Raw genomic sequence first — 25,621 nt, 5'->3', positions numbered from 1 at the left:
TTGACACAGTTGTTCAGGATTTTGGAACTTATGTGGATAGTGACCTAACTTTTAACCAACATGTGTCTATTGTTTTCAGAACATCCTTTCATATTGGACAGCTTATAAACAAAGGGATTGTGTATAGATCTAAGGATGTCATTGCCCCCCTTTACTCAGCCCTCATTAGGCCAATCATTGAATATAACGGCCCCTTTGACATGTACCTGTCAAGACACATGTATCAACTGGAATGCCCACAGAGATACATTACTAAAAAGAGGTGCATGGCCTAAACAACATATCCTACATGGACCAATTCAAAGCCCTATCACTATACTCAGTATCCTACAGACTGCTAGGAGGTGACTTGTGACTGGCATACAAGGCATCCTCTGACCCATTACTGATGGATTCACTGCATATCAATGAGTAAAATGGCATCAGAAATCCTCAGTCTAAAAATCTAAACCTCTTCTGCAAAATCAACAGAGCGGTTTGGAGGGACAGGTATATTTTGCTTTGGATGCTGCTGCTATGGTAGAGACACCCCATCCACAAAGCACAAAGTTCATCCCTGTTCATTTTCAAGTAGAACTTAGATCTGTGAATTGGACATAGAACATTTTCACCAGAACTGCCCCCTGTACTACTAATGCAGCTCCTAAATGCTTTTTCCCATGCATGGGTCCCCTCAAATTATATATGGAATGAAAACAGTTAATCTCATTAAGGGTAATACATAATTATTGACCATGGAGTGGGTAAGGCAAATCTGTAACCAAATGGGATAAGTTATTTCGAGCACAAAAAGGTTAATTGGCTAGGGTTAAAACAGCCTGCAATTGCAGCTAGCCTAGTGCTTTACTATGAACTTATAATAATCACTTTGTTTATCCTAACTCACAGAATGTGTCAGTATATCAGTTTAGACATGTTTCAAAATATGTTACATATACTAATTTTACAGTATGCAAGAGTGTTAGAGGTTGTTTACACTTTACTGGATGACATTTTTCCTAATAATTATTGTCTTTTAAACAAGCAGTACTATTATTAGATAAAAGGAGAGGTAATGAGACCCTTGCCTCCCACTTATGTTTATGTTATCATGAAAGAATGAATGAGAAAGAAAATGACATTTTACTTCAGATTATTTTGGCAAAATACATTTTTATTGCTGTTATACAGATGGCTGATTCTTAATACGGAAAGAAAATGTCAGTGACTTGAATGAATTGGGGGTATCTGAATACAGCTATTTCTTTATTAAAGTTTACATCCTTAAAATTAATTCATTTTCTGAATTTTATTGTTGGCAAACATGCTTGCAAAACTATTTATTATTAATATAATAAGGAACTTTCTACTAACACATATTTGTTTTATACTAGCAATCATTCAAGGTTTGTCAAGTGGAATGTCTTGAAGTGACAATTAGTTTATGAGTCCAGTTTAACCTTGAAAACTGCACTTTTTTGTAATAAAACTTACACTATTATTTTCACTGGCAGAGGTTACTAAGAAATTATTACTGAAATTTTACAATGTTTGATCAGTTGTCTACAAAAATTAGCAGAAATAAATTAAATCATAGACTGATAAATATAAATAAAACAAACAAATAAACACATAAATAAGAATTTGTGTAAACAAATAAAGGAAGTACTTCTTTTGAAAAGAAAATTCAGAGTAAAAAACAGTTCTAGGATCTCTATTTTTAAAAGATAATGCTGCTTCAGATGAAATGTTTAATTTTGATAAAGATTTCAATAATAGGTCTAAGTCTTTTTGATGCATTATGGAACAGACATTTCTGCTATAAGGAATATTAAAATAAGCAAGGAAATTTTAAAAGGAAACTGATACATTCCATTCTGCTGGTGTTCTACCTAGGTTTAGCTGCAATAACAGTAATAATATAAAAAAAGACTAGTTTAATGTACCACATTTCATTTTTTCATTAATTTTCAAAAAAACTATTAGAAGTGTATACCTGCACTTTCATGCATATATAGTAACTTGAGTTGTTTATTTAACTAACTGTTATTAAAAACTGTCTGATTCTTTAATTAATAAATATATGAACAAAATAATGTAATAATGTTATACTGAAGTGTAAATAGAAAATGCTTTATTTCAAAATTCACTGGCATGTTCTAAATGTTGTTGTTTTTTAATGTTAACTTAATGGAGGAAAACTGAAAATATTAACAGAAAAGAAAGAAGCGAAGTGGCAATTTGGATTAAATGCTACCGGATGCCTTTATATTGATGATTATGTTTCTATTACATGTTTCCTCAAATTAAAAACAGCAAATAAATGTTCAGTGATAGAAAAGACATATCAAGTTTTGTATTTACATTTTTATATTAGTATATTTTATGTGTTTGTATAACTTTTTGAAATGTTGACCTGCAACTGGATTTCAGTGCTTAATAACATTGTAAAGCTCTTTGGTTTCTATTTTAATAAGCCAAAAGCTTCTCTGCTCCCATCATTAAAACAATCATTCAAGATTTGTTGAAAACATGTCACGGGTGATTAATACTTATTAAACAGCAGTGAGCTGAAGTCTGGAGATCAATAAGTGTATTTTTTGCTTCAAGAATCAAAATTCTCTGAGAGATGGTTATTTTCAGGTTTACTAGAGCTACTTGACAAAGTAGTATAGATCTTATCCAGATACTGATTTTAATGTCTAATCATTTGGCAGAATGCATCTTATAAGGAATGTAAGGAAGTAAAATTGCTGTTGAATACATCATGAGATTCAGTTTAGTTTAAACCAATGTAAAAAGAAACTAAAATGTGAAACACAGAATAAAAAGTGAGTGATACAATAAAATCTGTAAGACTGGCACCAATAGAGACAAATCTCTAGAGGAATAATTGTATTTGGTTAAGCACCTTTGCAATCAATCAAAAAATTACTTCTTTTGAACAAAATTCAAACTTCAGTAATCCATTTAGATAGCATATTTAAACAATACACAATGAAATCCAGTCACAGTTTAACATTTGCTAAGAGAGTAAATTAACAAGACTGAAAAGATGTCTTTAATGTGTATAAAGAAGATTGCATTGAATTACTTAAAACTTAATGCAGTTATAGAATAATGGATTCGGCTAAAGGTAGCAGCACTGTGTTAATGGATACTTGTAAATATTTAGACAGTATGGAAAAATTATTATTACATATTTCTTTTACATCATTAGCTCTATTATGGCTGTCTATAACCTTGTGGACAATGCATTGAAAAATTTAGAGATGGAACATTACGTTGCAAGTGGTATTACTGATTTTAAAGGTTAATCATCAAATTACTAAAATTATTTTGGAGTCCTAAAATATATAAAGACAGAATCAACCATCTCTTTATGATTATTACATACCTAACAGTAAAAAAAAAGAGCCATTAGCTATTTTGTGGACAAAGATGTTAAGGAAGCTTTAGATGAATCTATTTCATACATAAAAGACTGTGGCATTTTCTAGAACATTTGTACCATGTGCCTTATGAAGACACTATTAATCTAGTTACTGCAAGTATTGTAGAACTTTGCACTGTGATGCCATGCAATGAAGGTTTAGATATGTTTTGAGACTATGTTATGTATACTGATTTGTTGCATGCAAGAATGTTACAGGCTGTTTGTACTTTATTAAATGTTACTCTTACTATTCATTATTTTCCTTTTAGCAAATAATATCATCATAAAAAGAAAGGCAATAGGGTATTTTATAACTCCACTTTATGCTAAAATTATCATGGATAAATGGAAAAGAAAATACATTTTAATTCAGAATACGTTGGCGGGATATACTTTTACTGATATAAAATTTTAGTTTAAATATAATCTGGATAGATGGGTTGAGAAGAGAGTTTTGATTGTTGAGTTTCTGGTGACAGATTTTTTGAATGCCTTTTAAAGCTGTGAGTTTGTGCAACTGACATCTCACATTTGGCCAGAACATGCCAACAACATGCCAACAAACTAGAGGTCCACATTACCAGCTTTTGATATTTCACTCCAGTCTCATCTGTCTCTCTCTCTCTCTCTTTCTGTCTCTACCCCCCCCCCCCTCTCGGTATACACACACACATATATATATATATATATATATATATATATATATATATATATATACACTTTCTAGCAGTCAAAAAGTGCATAGAATATTAAGGTTTTAATTCAGGCAAAGATTGTGTACAAATATGTATGTATGCATATGCGTGTGGATTGATTGATGGGAATCATGTCAAATGTCATCTGTGACTGCCTTTATTAAATGTTAAAAGTAAAAATAATTTAATCTCAAATATAAACAAATGAATCATCAACCAATACTTAAGACTTTCCTTTTATGTGGGGTGCTCTACCCCACACTCTTGGAACTTAAATAAAATAAACTATAGGGTTAAACAATTACAGAGAAAGGGAAAAGTAATGAAATGTGTTACAGTTGACTTTGTGAAGTTTGTCTGTAACATAATTCAGTCACTTTCACCACTGATGACATTTTACACATTCCAAATCCAACAACAAATAGACAGTTACAAAAGCCATTGTATTTATATATACACACATATCTCCCCGTCCCCTGCAAATTACATATGCCAACTCCAAGATCACACTATAGCATGAAAAGTGCAACTTCCCAGTCAGCACAATGACATGATCTCACATAAAAATCTGCTGTCAGGCTGAAAAACAGCTAAAAGAAACACACTTTCTTATAAGCATTTGCTAATAGCGATTACATTCACATGTGTGTGTGTGTGTGTGTGTGTGTGTGTGTGTGTGTGTGTGTGTGTGTGTGTGTAAGATTTATTTTCAATGTGGTTACGAAGAGTGAATGAAATAATTCATTTTGGGAAAATTTGAATATAACTACCTCATTTCTAAGGTTGATAGCATCTAGGATATTTAGTTACCTTTTTGAAAGGCACTGCTTGCAAGGATATTCTTGCAAAAAGAATTTCAATTATTTTATATAAGGAAAAAAAATCTCCTAAAGTACATTGGTTTTATACGAGCAATCCGCCTAAGTTTGTCAACAGGAGCATTGTGAAGCAGCAGTTTGTATTTGCATATTAACCTCAAAAGATGGCCTTTATACTCAAGAAGTAAAATGTGTTCATAGACATGGGTTATAATAATAAAAAAAAATAAACAAATCAGTGAAGAGATTGTTTTGCATAGGAAAGACAGTTTTAACTTATTTTTAGCATCTGCATTTTTAACAGAAAATGTAGTTTCAGGTGGAGTGGTTAATCTTAATACGTTTTTTAAAACAATAGATCTAAATCTTTTGCATTGTATTGTAGCGTTGATGTTTCTGTTCTAATGAATGCCTCAAGTAACAAATGAAATATGTTAAGAGGAAATTCTGATGTGTTTCAATCTGCTGGTAATCTTCCTAGTTTTATGTGTAAGATAATATAAATATAAAAAGTATTTTGGGAGGAGATTACTTCTAAAATGTTTCATTAACTTCACAGGAGGTATGAGGAACTTATGTCTCTGATTTCTATAAGAGGAATAGGTTTAATAATTCTAGCAGTTATGTGGCATCACATGGGTACAATAAGCATATAGCTACTTGAAGAAGGCATGCATATACTTCTTTTAGAGTTATTTTTGGCTATTCGTCAATCATGCAATGCATTTAAAATGAAAACGGTTTATTTAAATAATCACATAGTCACATATATGATCAGACATTTGAAGGATTTTTTGGTATTAACAAAGATAATATTAACCTAAGGACAGGAGACTGGATAACACTACTAGAAATAAAAAAAGCTGAAGTATAATTATGGTTAAGTTACACTAGATTTTCTAGTATAAATGATTGTTTATATGACATTTTCCCTCAAATTAAAGTCAGCAAAAGTCCTGTCATAGATATGATATAATAAGTAGTTCTCTTTAAACTTGTATTCTAAAATTTAACATTTTGTATACATTTCTGATACTTTATGAATTGTTGAAATGTGACTGGATGATACTCTACTATGTGATGTTTTTGAATGATATTTAAATGGCTTACTGGAGTTTGAACATTGTTCTGAATAAATCATCTATTGGTTGATTTTAATGGAACTTAACCACATAAAATGTTCAATAGAGAGTTTCATTTGCAGTTGTCTAAGTTTTATAGTTTTAACTTTGTTTTTTTTTTTCTATCAATTCTGATGATGCTGCAGACTTTTACAAATTGTTTAGTGTCAGAAGGAGAATATGTAAATTTTAGTAGCTAGAGTAATTCAACAGCATGAATGCTAACTATGAAAAAAATGTGATTAGCAGATTCACATCTGCATGCAAATGGTTTGAGTTCGCAGTAGGTTATTAGCACAAAAAAACTTCTGTGTAAATTATTAATCCAAAAACAAATCCAGTAAAAAGTAGTTACATGCTTCATGCCTTTATATTTTTGTGTCAATCCTTATAGTTAAAAGTCAAAGTAAACTTTATTGTTATTTAGACACCACAAGTGAAGTCTAGACAAAATTGTGTGCATCATGCTTGAACGGAGAAGACAAATATATACATACAATTACACGTCTAGAAGAGACAGACACATACATACAGTTACACGTTTATCAGACCTAATATTAACCTCTTAGTTATATTATTAATTATTACTACAATTATTCTATACACCACTATAGCAGCTGATTGTTTCCTTATTGAACATGTACTTAAGTGCACAATATAATTCTCATGTCCTTTAAATTATGAGAATCTCTAACAGAAGTGTTGCATATGATTTTCTTGTAAACTTTATGCTGTAACTAACATTGCCATTTTTGCATTTTAGAAAATTAATCTTCTTCTCTGTCATCTACAACGGAGACACAGTCCTTTGTTAAAATATGGATTTCCTTAAAGCTGTCATTGTTGAATATTTTCTTATACAAGGTAAAGCAATGCTTATATTAGTACGTTTGCTTGAATTTGTTATACTTTGCTAGAGAATCATAATGCTTTAATACTGACATGACAAAAGAATACTCAGTTATATAGCAATCATGGTAAGCATTGTGTGGTCAGCCCAAAAAAATACTATCATACACATCACGTAACAAAAATAAACTGTTTTGCAGTTTCATCAGCTTTATCACCTGATACTAAATTTGGTGAAACCCTAATTACCTCATTGCTGTTTGGATTTTTTATAAATATTCAAAGAGCATATCAGGCTGATTCATGCACTTATGGTTAATGCTCTCACTCTAATAGTTTATAGGCTTAAACAGGATATTTTATACAAATATTCACAGTATGGTCATATTAACCACATACTTAAATACTGTCAGCATACATTATATTTACATGTGTAATTCAGTATTCATCAGGCAGAAATCCAGTCCTGCCTTCTGCATGCAGATGTCATTGATTTGGATATACCTCAGCCCTTTTGACCAGGTCTGCTTTCAATCAGTGGCATGTAATCTAGACATACATGCACATGCACACATGCTCACACACACAAACACACACACACACACACACACACACACACACACACACACACACACACACACACACACACATAAAATAGAGGTGCCACATAAACATACAGCATCTAGCATGCTATTATTTTATTTTATTGTTTTTTTTTTTGACTGTAGGACACCCATTATACAAAAATTAGATAAGTGCATTTTATTTTGAATGACTGTTGAATAGATAATATTGGCATGTTAAGCAGAAGGGCTACTTGGCAGCTGACATCTGAATAGAAAGTAAGCAAAAGCATTAGACACAATATATGGCAACAGAACTGCAACAATTCACATACAAATAATACAAGCTAATGAACTGCAGTACATTAAGCACCTAAAATGTGTGGGAACTAGTGTAGAAGATATAGTCTGGTGTAATCAAGGAAGATGAGAAGTGATTTCAAAGAACTAGGTGGTCGTGTGGTAGGCTGATAACAAAACTATATTCAGAATAAGAACTCAAGTAATCAAGTTAAAGGCGCAAGCAGTCTCTTGATATCTTATGCTGGTTCTTTGAATGACTGAAAAAGGCTTTTTTTAATGATTATGATGTAATCAAGCATCAGGTTCCATTTGGGAAGAAGGAAGTGATAGAGCTGCCATCAACAGAATTGTTATCGCTCCTTTTCATTCAGTTAGTACGGATGTCTTTAGGTGGTAAAACTCTGTTTGGAATATATCAAAAGACAGAAACAGAAAAATAAGGAATTAGAAACTGTGTATAGACACAAGTTTCATCCAAGTTTTAGGGTATTTCCAGAGACTGGTGGCACCCTAAAAAAAAAGCACAAATCTATAGCAAATGTTTACGATCACTAACTTAAAGAAACATTTGAAGAACATTTCTGAATATCAGGTGACTTTGGGAGTATAAAACTGAGGAAATAATCTCACTATTGCAATATTTATTACACAGAAGTAATGGATATTATGTGTCTCAGAAACTCATTAATTTATTGTTTAGGTTTTGGTCTTTTGGAGTCAAGTATCATCTTAAGCAGTCTCACCTGACACTGAAGGTCATTCCAGTTCTTTGTCAAACATACAGACTAATCATGTCCATGCCCTTGAACTTTAGGTAATATATACAGAGCTAGAACAAGTAATGAGTTACATGCCCTGAGCTAACAAAAACAGGCAGCGTTTATCTGCTGATTTATTGTCAGAAATAATGAATCAGACGTGAGCATCTGTGGAAATATGAAAGATAAGGTGTCCCAGTGATCCTGCATATTACAGTACTTTAAAGAGGAAACAGACTGTGAGATCATATGAGGCACTTGGAAGGCACAAGACATGGTTACCTGACCTGTAATAAAAATAAAATTAAGCTTTTCTTATGTGCAGCTAGGCCGGTTGTTGCTTATATTCACTGTCTGTGCTGCAGACAGTCATGGAGCTCAAGACCCTGCAGTGCTAAGGCTTACTCCAGGCTACCTTGGTTTAACTACCAAATCAAGTAACTGAGGTGCTGACAGGAAAGGGATGGTTTTCATCAAATTCACTCTTTGAGGATAGATGTAGTCTATGGGGGAATGGGGGGATTAGACCTTGGATGTCTACTGACAAATGTAGGTGGGGGAGGAGAAACAAGGATATGTCATAATATAACCCCCTCAGCAGCCAAAGCAGCTGCTGGCATGACCCACCCAGGATGTCCTTAAAATCCATGATGTCCACAGCTCAACTGGAGAAGAGTCCAGGGTAGGTAGGAAGTGATTAGACTTGATGATAGAGGAGGACACTGAGATGGTTGGAAGGATGAAGTAGAAAGGGAGGGGGGTACTCAAGACACTGAATCTTGATCCTTATTAAAAGAAGAAAGCTAGCTTCTGTACTTCTAGGACAGTTTGCTCATATTCACTACATTAAGAAATTTGTTTTGCTGGCAATTATCAAGGATTCTAACTACTCATTTAGAAGTTGAAAGTACTAGAGCATATCTATACATGTTATATATTCTGCCGACTTAAAAAAGCTTGTTCCACATGAAGAGAATCATGCTTTGTTGTGATTTAAATAGCCAGTATATTGGTACTATCACAAATACTTTTTCTGATTTACAGGTATATCTAGTTTTGTGGAACACTACATTTTAATGGGCCACTGTAGTTTGGCTGATGAAACTTAATTAGTGCTATCAGTGCTATATGTTTGTATGTTTGTTGACATGTACACATGCATATAGGCAACATTACTCTTGTCACAGAGTCACAGAGGTGAAGTGGAAAGCCAGTGTGCAAATGAACAATGATCAAAGCAAGCTGTTATGCAAGTCAATAAAAGACAAATATGGCTTGTTATTGATATTAATGAGGAGGAGGTGTGTCTACAATAAAAAACAGAAAGGAAAACCGTTCAGCACTATTTTATTCTTCACTTTTCTTTCTTTGCAAGCGATCCATCAGATGTATTTTTTATCAAAGGCAAAATGCTATATATACTGCTTTATTTATTTACTTCTTTAATTACTATTTGTTCACTAGGTAGGTGGACTGGTCCACTGATTTTTTTCTCACACAGATTAGGCTCGCTGAACAGCTGTACACATATAAAATACAGAATAATCAATTAATTAATTAATTAAGCAATAAAGAAATGTGCAATTAGAAAAAAAAGAAGTCATGGCATACAAAGTCTAAATACTAATAGATTGGGAATAAACAAGACTTGTCAACAAGTGTAAATATACTGACTAAAACAGAGCAACACATAAGGAATCAGGTATAAAAGCATTAATATAACCAACACTGCTGGCTTTGATTGTTGCCTGGAATTAACCATTGTCGTGGTAGCAGGTGTGCTAAAAGTGGTCTTTGAGACATATTTAAAGGCCTCAAGTATATCTTTGGTTTTTACTTTTGTGGAGAGTTGGTTCTAAATAGCAGGGCCTAGTCTAGAAAAAACTCTTTTCCCAGTAGTGGCTATGAAGCATAGTTGGGGTAGGGAAAGGTTTTCTTTTCTGGAGCTCCCTAGGATAAAGCTTTGGTGCCAACATATGAGTTCTATCTTCAGGAGGAGGCAATAGCTCAAGTTTAAGATTTTGTAAAGTAGAATGTTGTGAAAAAAGGGGAGAGTTTCCATTTCTGATAACCATTTGATGTCATTTAGTAGGTTGCAGTGGTGTACAAAAGGTTCTGCTAGAAAAATGAATTTTCAGATTTTGTTTTGTGCCATTTGCATGACTATTGCAAGAGGAATGCAGAGCCAGAATAGGCAAACCATATTCAAGTTTTCGAAGAACATATTTGTAATCACAGTCTAGCCAAAAGATGAAAGAAGGGGCGTGATTCTGCAACAAAGTTTCATTGCACAAAATTTTATTGACAATTTTATTTGAATGAACTGTAAAGCAAGTGATGGATTCAAGGTAATTCTATTCCAAGAAACTGGGCATTGTTTTGTCTTGATTGCCCTACAATAGAAGAGAAGTGATTGAGACCACTCGCTGAGTAGCTCCTAACACCACCACCTTGATTTTCTTGGGAATGATTAAGAGTTTATTATCAAGAGATCATCTATAGAGGTTGATTGTTTGTAATTTGGCCTGCAGGTCAGAATGAGTTTTGCTAGAGTCATTTAAAAGAAATGTATCAGTGTAGATGACAGTGTTGAAATATGAAAGTTGCAACTAAAGATCCCTGACAAAGAGAGGTACTAAGCATTGGGAGACTCCTGCGTTAAGCATTGCAATGCCAGAGAATTAATTAATAATTATACTTAATCTGAGTTGCACCTCAGGCAACTGAGGCTCAAGCGTTCAGTCTTCGTCCACCAGTAGGTTACCCTTTTTCACATTTAAAAAAATGAGATACCAACCTGCTTTTAAATATTTGTTACACCTCCAATTTATAATTTCATTATTTTCATAAATTTTGTTAATTTTGTAAGGAGTAACACAAATTCTAAAATTCTACTTCCACATAACAATCTTCCAAAACATACAGGATGTTATCAAACTAACAGACTTGAGTATTAGGGCTTTATTAAAATCATTAATAATTTAATTTATTATGTTTTAATAAAATCCCAATGCTTACTGTTAATTAATCTTAGAGTACAAATCTGAAATTAATCTATTTAATTTAAAGTGATTTTCATATCGCTGTTATTGCCAATAATTAAATAAAATATTTCCATTAGTTGGGATATACATTTTTTCCTCATTATCTATCTATTTAACATTTGTTTACTGATAAAGTCTGACTTGGAATGAAGCCAATTATCAGTGGAGGCCCAGGGAGAAACGCTCCGGATCCATGTCTTTATAACATGGGAAGAAACTGGCGGAAACCCACACAAATGCTGGGAGGACATCTAGACTCCACACAGAAGGTACCCAGGCTGAGAAATGAACTGGAAAAACTCTTGCTGTAAGACAGCAATGCAACTGCTGCACTGCTGCACTATCTGTCATTATTTTTGTACTCTAATAATTTAAATCTTATTCTAAATGTTAATTCCCAGTTTGTGTTCCAAATTGAATTTACTCATTAGTTTGCCTCATTAAAACATTCAGATCAATATATTAGATTCTTGTTTTTTTAATTCTGTCAGACTAGCTGAAGTATTAATTTCATTGAACTCAGAAGTATTGGCTGTAGGCAAAATATAAAAGGACCATTTTTAATAAGAGAATTATAGTAAATATAATTCTAAAAGTTTTTATGATGATGTCAATGTAAATATATTTGGTAGTCTTTTCTGAGAAATTTTAAATAATGTTTTTTAACCCATAACATTTTATTATTAACAAATAAAAGCAAGTAATATCCATAGGCTTTAGTTTTGAATCATCACAAATATCAGCATGAATAGATTTCCATACCACTGATATTTATTATTGCATGAGCAATTTCTAATCCGGAGTTGTTCTCTTGGTTTCTAGCTTTTATTTTTCTTTTTACAGAGACTGAAGCACCAATGTCTCTCTCATCAGGTATGCAATTATGAAAGGAGGCATGCCTATTTATTTATACATTTGATAAGGGAAAGAGGAAAGTTTCTATGGTATTTTGTCATTCTTGAAACTTCTATTATTTGGCAAATCCACCTTCACCTTTTTATTCTGGAAGTTTCCTTCATTTTTCCCTGTTTGTTTTAGAATTTTGAATGGTCTCAAGTAAACATTGTGGAAGTAGAATATTTTATGTGCAGTGCTTGTACTCCCAAGGAAGGAAAAGTAAAGCCCATGAGTTGCAAAGCACTTTGAGAGGTTATACATTTTACTCCAAACTGAGAGACAATGAATCCATGTCTCTGCCACCATACCCTACAATACTGAATGAATATTAAAAATTTATTACAATATTTAAGAACTGTATAATGTTATGGACAAGTTTTGAAAGCAGATATATATGTGTTTTTGAGGGTAATCTTTTGAAATGTCAGGTATGCAATGCTGTAGTCAGTATGTATATGATCAAGGGTTGTAGGTGGCTTTCTGCCCACATTAGGGGAGCAAGGGTGCTTGCCCCCCACAAAAAAGAAGTTTAAAAGAGAAAAATGAGGTTTGTTAACAAACCAATTTGTCCAGGGACATCTTCAGGTTGGGGTTAGGAGAAATAGTAATGGGATTCAAGAGGGTAGGGGAAGAAAACTTGTTGGGGGGATGAAAGGGTTAAATGAGAATGTACGTTGATTGGGAGGAAATACGGTAAGTGTAGAGAAGGGCTTAATAGGTTTTATGCAAGTGTAATTTGGTAAGGAATCACATTTTGTTGTGAACTTGCTAAGGAAAGTGCTACATCCAAGATGACCTTTAGGTATTCCGGAAAACAGGTAGGCTTCGGGATAATAGTAGTTGGATGGTAATAACAGGTGGGTGGTTTATTTATTTGTGTATTTTTTTCTGCTGGTTGTTGGCTAGTCCTTAGGTAGGTAAGCAATGGGACATGGTAAAGATTAATGGAACAGAGAGGGAGTGTAGCCTTATTAGAATTATTTAGCTTACCTTTAATTTTTCACTGATGGACTCTGTGAGGAATGGTGGTTCTATGGGTTTGTCGTCCCCGTTGGTTTAGCAGGGAGTGGTTAATGGGGTTAATATTAGTGGAATAGAGGACTGTAGGTAATGGGTTTAGGGAAAGGTGGTCACTATTTTTTCCCTGTTAAATTAGACATTGGTGGGGCAGTTTGTTGTGGCTGAGTGTTGATATTTTCTTCTTTTCATTGGTGGTTTAAGATTGCGTTTAATCTCTGGTGTTGGTTTGTTGGCTACTTCAGTATGCGTATGTGTTGTGATGCTGAATGCTCATTATGTTATGTCTGAATTTTGTGGCATTTTTCCTGTCACTGCTTGTTGCCGCTGTTCATTTGGTGCCTATTTTAGCTGTTATATTCATTGATGGTTGGCTATCATTGGGTCTTTTTGTGGGCTGTGGAGCTCCTGTGCTCAGCGTGTAGTTGTACACATGCGCACTCATGTTAAAAGGGGTGTGGACCATTACAGACATTAGTGTGGCATGTATGTGGGAGGTGGGTATATGGCTCAGCTGTCTGGTTTATCACAGAAGGGGAGTTTACCCCTGTTTCAATAGTAATGGAAGAGTGGTTTAGTTGTCACTCAGGTGAATGTGGAAGGAAAGCTGGTGAGTGACCGGAATGCATAGTGAGACCATGTTCCAGATGTTGCAGCGTGTCTGATGGTGTGACATCGTAATTTGGTCCATTCCTCATTGAATTCTTGGTTTTCTGGATTTTGTGGCTGATCAGTGAGGGGCAGTAATAGCCATTTTTTGTGGGCTATCGAACCTCAGCTGTACGGATTTTCACTGAATGTCCAGACTTGTACATATTTTGGTACATTTTAACTGTGGTAAGCTGGTAAATTAGTGGCAAATCTGTACAGGTCACAGTTTATAAAATATATATATATATCTGTGTGTGTGTGTGTGTGTGTGTGTGTGTGTGTGTGTGTGTGTGTGTGTATATATATATATATATATATATATATATATATATATATAAAGAAATTAATAAAATAAAATAAATAATGGCAGACAACGGAGTTTCAGACTACAGATTCTTCAGTAAATACATGCAGTGCAAGCCAATGATTCCATCTACATGTTAAGTTTGTAGGAGCCATGTGATGGGTGTTCAGGTATTTGGTCCTTTGTCCTGCTGTTCGTTGTTGCTTTGCCCAGTTTTCTTGCATTGAGATGCTGAGTGGTATGTGGGGTGGCATGGACAGTTGGTTGATGCTCCTTCTCCATGTTCAGGGCAGTGCAGTGGTGGATTGGGTCAGGAGAGAGAGAGAGAGAGGAAGAGAAGGGGGAGAAGAAGAAAAAACAAATGAGAATAACGAGGAAGTATGGTTGGTGTGTTCATACCTCTCAGCTGTACAGATTTTCACAGAATGTCCAGATCTTGGAAAGGAGAGAGAGAGAACGAGGGAAAAAAGCATGCTGGGTAGTCTGCCACTGAATGGTACAGATTTTCACAGATTGTCTGGATTTAGGTCTAATGTGTTGGTCCAGTTTCCTGGAATTGTGGTTTTCGGGTAAGGTTGGTGGCTGATCATTGGAGACTGCAGCTGAGGATGGTGGCAGGCATTTTCTTTGCAGACTGAAGTTCCTTGGGAGGTTCATGTTGGTGCAGAGCCTGTTGTTCTATTGTTTTCTGGGTGTGTAACAGCAATATTTAAAAATTGTACATCATTTTGGTACCTTGTCTCATTTTTGTTTATGTTTTTTTCCCAGATTTCTTGCTTTAAGAGGTGGAGGGGTATGCGGGGTAGCAATGTTTGGATTAGGCTGAGGAAAAGGAGGACAAAAAATAAATGACAGAAAAGCATGGCTTGCTGTTGAGGAATGGGCTAAGTGTTACATTCTGCAGTCCCCCATTTTTACTGTGGGATGGAGTTGGGGTGGATGAATGGTCCAGCATTTATTGGCTGGCAAGATGGTCATTGGTGGTGCTAGTAAGAAACTGTCACTCTGTGGAGTTAGTGTGGTTCCAGCCAAGCCAAAAACAGCTTTTTCCATGGGCTGCAAGCTGTCCAGCACAACGGTTGCCTTCCATGCATGCGCAGAATGATGATAAGGCAAGTTGGGTGGTTTGGACGACTGGGTTAGGGAAAAGGATGGCCATCTGCTACATGTCATCTTCCTTTGAAATCTGACATTTGCTGCATATTTACTTCACAGGTTATGGGGTATCCATAGAATGTCCAAGGTCGGGCCCATATTGTGGTCCATTTTTCATAAAATTGTAATTATTTGGCAAATTACTGGCAAATCTTTAAAGCTTGAAATTAGAAATGATGACAGACATTTGAGTTTCATACTTCCTACCCTTATGAAACTTCATAGGTTCATAGGTTCATAGGTTCATACTAGGCTATCTGCCCGAGGGCATTTGCAAGCCTAGCCCATCGTTTTGTGGCTTACGCCACCCCTTTAGTATGGGGAACTATACCCATTATTTTGCTGTGCCTCTGTCGAGCAGTGACACTGAGGTAATCCCTGGGGTATATCTGCGATCTCCCATCCATTGGTCAAGATTTCTCTTGAACAAGGCCAGCGAGGTGCTCTGCCTCACATGTACCGGGATTTTGTTCCACAGCATAGGGAGTCTTTGGGTGATGAATCTATCCCTCCAGCACGCCCTATTAATAGCCGTGTCGAGGTTTAAGTCTCCCGCCCTTGTGGCTCTGATGGATCTAGATTTTTGAGGTGAAGCATATTCATCAAATCTGGGTTTGACATGGCCTTGTATGTTAGGCAAAGGTCACCTCTGAGCAATGGCGTTTACTGAATAGAGCTGGAGTTCTTTCAGTCGGGCAGCATAGGACAGATTTTTGAGACCCTTTATCCTTTTGGTGAGGAACTTTTGTGGCCTCTCCAGCTGCTGCAAGTGTCGGGTCAGATACATTCCGAATGGGGCATTGTACTCAATCATTGGTCTGATGAGTGATGAGTAAAGGAGACTATGACCTCCCTTGATCTAGATGAGAATCCCTTCATGATAAGGTGGGCAATGTAGAAAGTCTTCCTAACTACTTTAGCTACATGGGTGTCGAATGACAGACTACTATCAACCTGGGTCCCCAGGTCCCTGATAACTTCTTCTGTGCTCAGTGGATTGCCACCTATTTGGTAGCTAGGGGTAACCTTGTTTTTCCCGAAGGGTATGACTATGCATTTTTTGGCATTTAGCTTTAGGCCGTGGCTCTGGCACCAGTTATCCGTTTCTGTGAGACCCTTCTGAAGGATATCTGTGTCAGATGTGTTTTCTACTATGGCGCCCAGTTTGCAGTCATCTGCAAACTTTGTCAGCCATAACCCTCCTGTGTTTGCTTGTACTTCGGAAAAGTAGATGCCAAACAAGAGTGGGCCCAAGACTGAGCCCTGTGGGACACCACTTGTGACAGGCTTTGAGTCTGACATGGCGCCAGCAACTCTGACCCTGTGGGTTCTATCACTCAGCCAGTTTGCAACCCATCTTGTGATGTATGGGTTGACATTTAAGCTGATGAGTTTTTCAATGATACCCGAGTGGGGTATTGTATCGAAGGCCTTAGCCAGATCGAGGTAGGCTGTATGGACTGCCTTTCCCTCATCAATGGCTTTGGTGACTGTTTCGAAAAAGTCAACCAAGTTTAAAAGGCATGATCTGCCTTTGACAATGCCAAACTGGGTTGGATCCAAAGTCTGCAAATTCCCTATGTCTTTATTTATGAGGTCCATTATGATCCTCTCCATGGCTTTGCAGATAAGGCTTGTCAAGCTAATGGGCCGGTAATTTCCAGGGTCGGTGGAGGCACCGCCTTTGTGAAGTGGGACCACAGTTGCAGTGCGCCACTCCCTGGGTACGTATCCAGAGGTAAGACTTTGATTAAACAGCTGTCGTAGCTGTGGGTTTAATTCCTCATTGAGTTCGTGGAGCACACAGCCGGGGACACCATCAGGTCCCATGGATGCTGTGTTTTTTGCTTTGGAGAGAGCAGTTCTCACTTGGACGCTGGAGATGTTTGGGGGGCTGCAATCGTTTGGTATAGATATCTCTCCTTTTGGGGGGGGGGGGGGGAAGTTTGCACTGAACCTGTCAGCCAGTATGTTGGCAATGTCTGTAGGATCAGTAATCTTCACATCATTTTGAACTAGCTCTGAGCATATCTGGGAGTTTCCTCCCAGGTTTCTAACATAGCTAAAGAAGGCCTTATGATTGTCTTTTGAGTCTTTAGCTATTTTTCTCTCGAAATTTGCTTTGGATGATTTTATGAGAGCTACCTGCAACTTCATGCTAATGCAACACCAGTTATCCATCAACTTTTTAAGTTTGTAAGAGCAATATTAAAAAAAAAGTTCTTATTTTCGGGCCTTTCTCTCACTTTTATTTATGGCTTTTCCCAGTTGTTTTTCTCTAGGAGGTTGAGAGGTATGGCTGGCATGCACTTTTATTGCTATTTGCAGTAAGTGGACATTCTTTCTGCCCAGGTGAGGCAGAAGGGACAGATTTTACCTCATAATGTAGGCCAGTCTTCAAATTTTGGTGGGTTCTTGATTTTGAGTCTCCAGATCCAACAGGTAGCTTAATGTAGATGTTAAGGGGGGGGCATAGTGATAATGTGTTTGCCTCACATACACAAGGTAAAGGGCTTGATTCCCATCTTTGTTTGAGGGTCATTTGGGGGGATCAAAGATTCTGTATGTATGAAGGAGCTGAATTGATAAGCACAACACTTTTTATATCGTCCCTGCATAGGTTAAATGCAAATTCAGGGAGGCTGCCAGAATCTGTACTGTGATCCTTGAGGGTATAGGTGAGATAAATAGACTTGGGGGAAGGGTCTGGGATTGGTGGCTTATTGTTTTCTTCCTCTCATTTAATGGATTTACATTTGTCATTTCTTTGCAATATTCTGATGTATTGGCAGAAGTGTGGAAGGGTTTATTTTCCCATTACCCTGATTATTGTCTTTCCTTTCATCTCCAAGATAAGGTGCATTGTCAGTGGAGCAAGTGGGTAACAGCGGAACATTTTCTAATGACTGACTAACAACATTAACTAAAAAGCATGGGTTGGTTAAAATGTGATAATTTATAGCATAGGCCTTTTAATGAAATGTTTATCATGGATATCAGTTAGAATGCTAACATGGAATGTGTGATGGACTTTTGATGTGGAACTTTGTGGTACATAAGCTTCTATGACTGTAGATGAGGACAGTTTCTTGAGATGAGGTTAATTTGAGGAGGTACGGGTATGCTAGGGAGGTATTTAACTCCTTGTTTTAAGCATCCTAAGTTTCATTGTGGTGTATGTGTTGGTGTTACAGCTGTGGTAGAAGAAAGCAGGATATGGGAAGCTTACAAGGTCATGTTATCTAACAGAAGAATGTGCAGTTTTGTTAATCTTTTAATCTGGGAGTGATTGTGTGAGGACATTCTTGTAGGGCTTGTTTACAGAAAAAATCCCAAGATTGAGCTGACCCAGGTATTTGATATTTAAATTGTCTCACATCCGCAATATTTAGTAGTAACATACTCTAACTGGCAGGTAACTTTACATTCTGCATGTTAATTGGTGTCATGTAAACGCATGGGTTCAGTTATTGCCACTTGTGACATAAGACCATCTTTTGTGACTGTGTTTTCCTTAGCTGGCTGTGAAAAGATTTGCTGGGGGATATGGTGGTGCCAGGTTATTGAGCATAAGGGAAGTGGGTTAGTATAACTGCTGTATGGTTGATGAAAAAGGTAGACCCTTGGCAGCATCTAATGTTGTCATTAAGAAATTTTGGTCTGTGTGTGCAGAGGATTTACAGCTTTCTTTTCTTTTGCAAATGTGTGAGCGCATAGTGGTTATCAGTTGGTAGCCTGAAGGAAGTGGATTTGAAAGGTGATGGATTCTGCTGGGGTGGATGTGCTGGTCACTGGAGTGGTGCACAATGAGGTCGCAGGTAATCCTACTTTATTAGGTGCTCATTAAGGCATTTCAGAGTCGGTACAGTTTGAGAGTAGTTTGGAGGCAAGTGAGGCTGATGTATGTCAGGGGCAGTGTAGAGCAGGTCAGGGGATTGTTTATGGGGAGTTTGGAGTTGTCCACAGGTGGGGTGAAGTTGTGACAATGTGACAGTGGGTCACATTTTGTGGGCATGGTAGTTGGGTTTGAGTTTTCCTGTGGAAAGGCTATGCAGATGGGTAGCTCAGTGGTCGGTGTTACCTTGAGAGTTTAGCATTGCTCTTCATTGGATTTGGCATCAGGGGGGTGGGCAAATTGAAGGATGTTTGTGATCTGGATCCCTTTTATGGCTAGGAAAAGGTTTGACAGAGCATTGCAAGGTATTTGTGTGTGTATTGGGGATGTGTGAGGAAGAGGTTTCCGTTTACACAGGAGTGTGAAGGTTTAAGCAGGGCATTGTGTTTTTGGGGTTGTTAGTGGATGTACACCATGGTTTGTTTAATTTACCAGATGAAAAAAGAAAAAAATAGCAATGGGTGATACTTTGGGACAAGGGTGGAGTTAGCTGTGATAAGTATAGTTGCACAGGTGACAATGTTATGTGACTTTACTAAATCTTGGACAGTGGTTTGTATGTTTGAAGGGTTGGGGTAATTTGATAGTGATAAGACTAGCAGATTGTTGCTATTGACAAGATAAGTTTGTTGTAAGGGTTGTTGTAGGGGAAATGGATGTTCATTGGGTTACAGTCTGGGGACACTGGCAGAGGTATTGGAGTCATTAAAGTGGATGGCATGTTGGTCAGCAAATGATATTCTGGTCATTAGACGCTTTGCTTTACAGATAGTGTGTATAGTGGTTGGATTACTAGTATATTGATCTTTAGAATATGAAATCTCATTTTGGTCATTATTATAGCCTTTGGGCAGCAAAATGACACTGAGGTTATGTAGGATGGCGTGTAGTTGGACTTGCTGTGCTTCAGATGGTGTTTGGATATATAGTATTTTGGTGGTACATTTGCCAGGTAATGACCTGACAAAGTGACTGGGGTAGTAGAATAGGTGAAGATATGTTTGTTTTACAGGGGTTATACAAGAGTATGGGTAGTACTTTTGCATTGGAGAAGGATCATCGGTTTAATTTCAACTCTTTAGGCAACTGTTTGCTTTGGGTATTTATATGATGGGGCTATTTAGGTTGATGACAAGGATCCAGTTTGGTTCAGGGAGGAGGGAGTACACTGAATGATGTTTTGCCTCAACAGTTAATGTACAGTTAAGTTTGTTCTGGAAGGTTTTGTTGTAAGTTTAGTTTTCCCTCTGGAGGTTCAATGAGTTTGGAAATGAAAGTGAGTGAATGGACGCTGCTTGATAAGTAAAAGTAAGTGAGCAGAGGTAAGGATGCTGCTTATTTGGTCAGGCTGAGCGAGGTCACGCTGCCCTAGTTAACAGTTACATGGATGTTTATGCTGTGTTTGATAAACTAAAATATTGGCCAGTAAGTTATGTTTATGGAATTTTAATAAAGGTCCTCAAATGTCATTTGGTGTGATGTTTTATTGAAGTGGACCAGGACAAATGAGGTTTGGTAACAAACCACTTTGTTCAGGGACATGTTCAGACTTGGGTTAGGAGAAGTAGTAATGGGATTCAAGAGGGTAGGTAGTTGGGGGGATGAAAGGGTTAAATGGGAATGTAGGTTGACTGGGAGGAAATGAGGTAAGTGTAACGAGGTGCTTAATGGGATTTATGCAATTGTAACTAGGTAAGGAATCACATTTTGGTGTGAACTTGCTACCTGCCCTCCCGCCCTGTTTTTGGAACACTGGGGTCGTGCGGTTATTTTATGCGTTTGTGTAAGTGGAGAAGAGGGGCAAACCTGCCCCTCTTCTGTGCCTCCTCTGGTGTTGGAGGTTCAATATGCTGGGAAATAGAAGTGAGCGATTGAACACTGCTTGATAAGTAAAAGTAAGCGAGTAGAGGTAAGGATGCTGCTTATTTGGTTGGATGTTTAAATCAAAGAATTGGAAATGAAAGTGAGCAATGAGATGCTGCTTGATAAGTAAATAAGTGAGCTGAGGTAAGGACTCTGCTTATTTGGTCAGGCTGAGCGAGGTCACGCTGCCCTAGTTAACAGTTATATAGATGTTTATGCTGTGATTAATAAACTAAAATATTGGTCAATAAGTTATGTTAATGGAATTTTAATAAAGGTCGTCAAATGTTATTTGGTGTAATTTGTTTTTATTGAAGGGGACCAGGACAAGTGATGTTAGAGATTCGCTCTTCTACAGTTTCGGTGTTTTTTTTTTTTCTGTGTATCTGCAGTTGTCATTTAAAATACCAACATTTCAACAAGTAGCCTTTTTTGACACTTGCTAGGATGCTGTGTAATCCCAACATTTTGCAAACAATAGATTTACCAAGTACTAAGATGCTTTGTGCTTGCCAGGTTGAAATGTCTGCCTTATGGGCTTTTGAGATGGGCACTTTACAATGTTAACCCTGGGTATTCAGTTGCTATGGACTCTTTACACTGACATGATATGGGGGTTCTACATGTTAAATTTACTGTAGTAAGTGGGAAGTATTCATAGCATGTTATCTCTGATGGTCTGATTTTATTGATGTAGGCATTCTTGAGATACAGTTGAGACTTTAGCAAATATAATGTTTACAACCTTTGCATATGTTAGTAGGCATGTGTGTGTGTGTGTGTGTGTGTGTGTGTGTGTGTGTGTGTGTGTGTGTGTGTGTGTGTGTGTGTGTGTGTGTCGAGGTATATGTGCATGCGTTTGTGTGTGTTCAAATACCATGTCAGCTGGTAGTTTTATGTGCAAATTCTGCGGATACTTAATCCTCTCACAAATGCTTAAATTTCATGTTAAAATGTATTACATTTTCTGTGAGTATGAGACAATTTTTATATTGTGCTTTGAAGAAAAAAGAATGTTTAATAAGTGTTTTATTTTCCCACAATATCTTTGACTTAAATACTGTGTACAAAAGCTCTTACGGAATGTTATTTTTCCTCTAGAACAGTTGTTAAGTTTTTTATAGTTTTTTTTTTTTTTAATTTTTACACTTCTTACTGTTTTTTTTTTTTTTTCTAATAGATCACTATAGTTGATACAGTGCCTGTGATATACATATTTAAGGTTAGCTGATGACATGTGTGTACACGTAATGTAAAATAAGATTTTTGATATTTAAAATTACCATTTAGGTTAATGTGTACTGCTAGAAAAAACTAATTTGTCTTTTGTAATAAATACGGTTTGGTTTTAAATAAATCACGTGTTTTATAGCTTCCATGCAGAACTTTACTTGCTGCATGTACTAATGAGAGATTTTAAAAGTAAGCTTGAAAACTGATATAAGGTATGTGGACTACAGTCTCCACTTGTAGTTGGAAAGATAAGAAATGAAAGGTAGTTGAGGTTTAATCAGTTTAAAGTGAGTACCTTTGCAATGTGATCTTGAAGTGCTCACTATTATGAGCAACTGAAATAAGATTGGGAAAATCTTTTAAGGTAAGATTAACACAAGAGTCGGGAAATTCAAATCCACTAAGCTTATGAACACAACAGGGAAAGGGTTGGTAAGGCGAGGAAATAAGAAATATTCAAAGAACAGTCTTTAGTTGTAGTATTCTGTTTTCCTTTCCTTTAAATAAAATGTTATTTCTCAGTTTCACCTACAATACAGAAAAAGTTGCACAGTTATTCCCTATGGTTTCATAGAAGAATGCAATGTTTGCTTTCTGACCCTTAACTGACAGCTTCTCAAATTCTAAGAAAAGTAAAATAACACTTTATCTTATCTAACTAATAACCCATTGCTCACTCCTAAAAATATCTCTACTTATATACTTTATGTATGAGCCTCTCTTAGTCATCTTATCTAGGTAATAACCCGCTGTTCAATCTTAAAAAAAAAATTCTACTATTATACTACATGTATGATCCTCACTAACTGTACCTACACTGACTGTACTTACAAACTCTGCTTACTGCTTCTGCACATATCTTAAGTTAAAGATCAACTTAAACTCTGTATTTAATTTTTATGCCTTTACTGTACCAACTTGAAAATGTTAATGTTTTGTTTATAATACTGTGTTCATGGACAATTTTCACTGAAATTGTGTGAGCTTTTCCCCCTGGGCCTACACTGAAAAGGGCCATCAGCTCAGCTGCACAAACCTGGTCAACAAATGTAAAATAAAATAAATAAATAAATAACACTGCAATCAAACAGGAGCAAAAAGTAGGAAAACAGCAAAAGGAAAAGATCAAGACAGTGTAGTTACACAGGAATAGCAGACTTGTGATAATATATATATATATATATATATATATATATATATATATATATATATATATATATAAGTTGAAAGACAGATATGATGACATGGAGGTAAATTAGTATATAGAAACAGTCAAAAGGTAAAACGGAGGTGAAGGAAGCAATGGATTAAATCAAAAGTGGGTGGAAAAAATGGGTCAGGAAATGAAAAGGTATATGCCAGAAAAGAAGAAAGGAGAGGTGGACCTGGGAAAACATGCAAAGGCATCATGGAACACAGAGAAAAGCAAACTTTTCATCAGTCTTCATAATGCAAAGGGAAGAATCGCTGCCATACTAGGAAGGAAGTGGAACAGAATGAAGACACCAGAGAACATATACCAACATGGGCAGCAAGGAGAAGGAAAATAGCTGCCTTAAGGGCAGTAAGGTATATGAACCAAATGGGCTCCCTGCTGGAGCTCTCCTGAACATGGACGTCATATTAGCAGATGCTCTAAAAGAGCTGCTCAACAGATCACTACCAATGCAAACGTTCCTGAAGACTGGAATATGCTAAGAACAGTACCACTTTGTAGAGGGGAGCAAGTAAAATATGGGAAACTACAGGCCAGTTAGCCTAATACAGTGGGTGGGAAAGTTGTGGAAAAGAACATGATAGAAGGGCTTTTCATTATAATGTAAACAGTCCATTCTTGGCCAGAGGAGCTATCACCTATGGCACATCTAGTTTGAAGACTGTCTAAAAGACAAGAACTAAAGATGGTCCACCTTATAATATATCAAAGCCTTTTATTCACACCGACAGAAGTGCTACTGGGGAAAAGAACTGCAGAACCTGAGAATAAGACTGAAAGAGGATATCAGTTGTTATGTGACTGAAAGAAAGAACACATAGTTGTTGTGAAATGGCCAGTCATGTGAGTAATGGAAGAGACTAATGGGACATCAAAGAGACTGGTTATGAGTCCAGTACTTTTTTATATATTGTTTCACAAATATTTGAACAAAAACAGAACAGGATTGAATACTCTACTGATGGAACAAAGATAGGAGCTACAGTGGACAATGGGGGCATGAGCTTAATGAAGAATTTGGAAAGACTGACTAAGTCAACAGAAAGGATATAATTGAGGTTCAAAGTATACAAATTCAAAATATAGTTCTTAAGACACACAAGAAACCTTGAGTAATGCAAGACTGTGATGTGCTGAAGAGTGTAACAGGAACAGAGCTGGTCAAGATTCTGGATGTATTGATCATACCTGGAATGAACCAGCAGGAGCAAACTGAGTGGGCAGTGATAGCAGAAAAACAGAATGCTGGCGTGTATCCTCAAGGGGGATAGACTCCAGAAGTGAAAAAGCTAATGCTGTTGACCACGGCCAAGTCATACTTTGTGTACTTTGTGCAGTTTTGGGGTCCGTGCAGTGAGAGGGATATCAAGCTGCTAGAAAGAGTCCAGAAAGAGGAAAAAGAATGGTGTGTGGAGTGGAGGGGAAATATATAGTCTGCGACTAGAGAATATGAAATCTTTCTGACAAGAGACCAGAAAAGTTGAGAGCATTATAGCTTTAGAAAATGGGGATGGACCTGGGCAAATGTTTCAGCTGAATAGTTATATCTGTCTGAAAAATTAATCATGCTCAGTTGTGACCTTCTGGAAATTGTTGGACTAGTTTATCAAGTAGTCCAGGAGAAAGCAGACTGTTGGGTAAGAACTGAGCCCCAAAACACACTTTGCATGGACTGGTGGAGGGTTGCCTCTCTCATTGTCTGTTTCTTAGCTTATCAGTTACCAGTAAGTGGATTGATTGATCCAGTGTATGAGTTTTGTTATAAATAACAAAATTTCACCTCAGCAAATATTTTACCAGTTGGAACATGCAGGCATGTACGTA

General features: G+C 36.5%; 1 protein-coding gene across 1 annotated transcript in view; it reads left to right on the top strand.

Moving 5' to 3' along the window:
* LOC122808056 (sialoadhesin-like) overlaps nt 1-25,621 on the top strand; it is a 60,093-nt gene that overhangs the window by 17,598 nt on the left and 16,874 nt on the right. Inside the window, exon 2 of the mRNA XM_044079039.1 lies at nt 6,813-6,913. Within this exon, the coding sequence (XP_043934974.1) occupies nt 6,868-6,913 (46 nt within the window). The 5' untranslated portion in view covers nt 6,813-6,867. The remainder of the gene's footprint in view (nt 1-6,812; nt 6,914-25,621) is intronic.

Source organism: Protopterus annectens, chromosome 8.part0 (genome assembly GCF_019279795.1).
Source record: "Protopterus annectens isolate FY-2018-M chromosome 8.part0, PAN1.0, whole genome shotgun sequence".
Lineage (NCBI taxonomy): Eukaryota > Metazoa > Chordata > Ceratodontiformes > Protopteridae > Protopterus > Protopterus annectens.
Note: the sequence above shows the minus strand (reverse complement) of the source record. Positions and strands in the feature narration are given on the sequence as shown.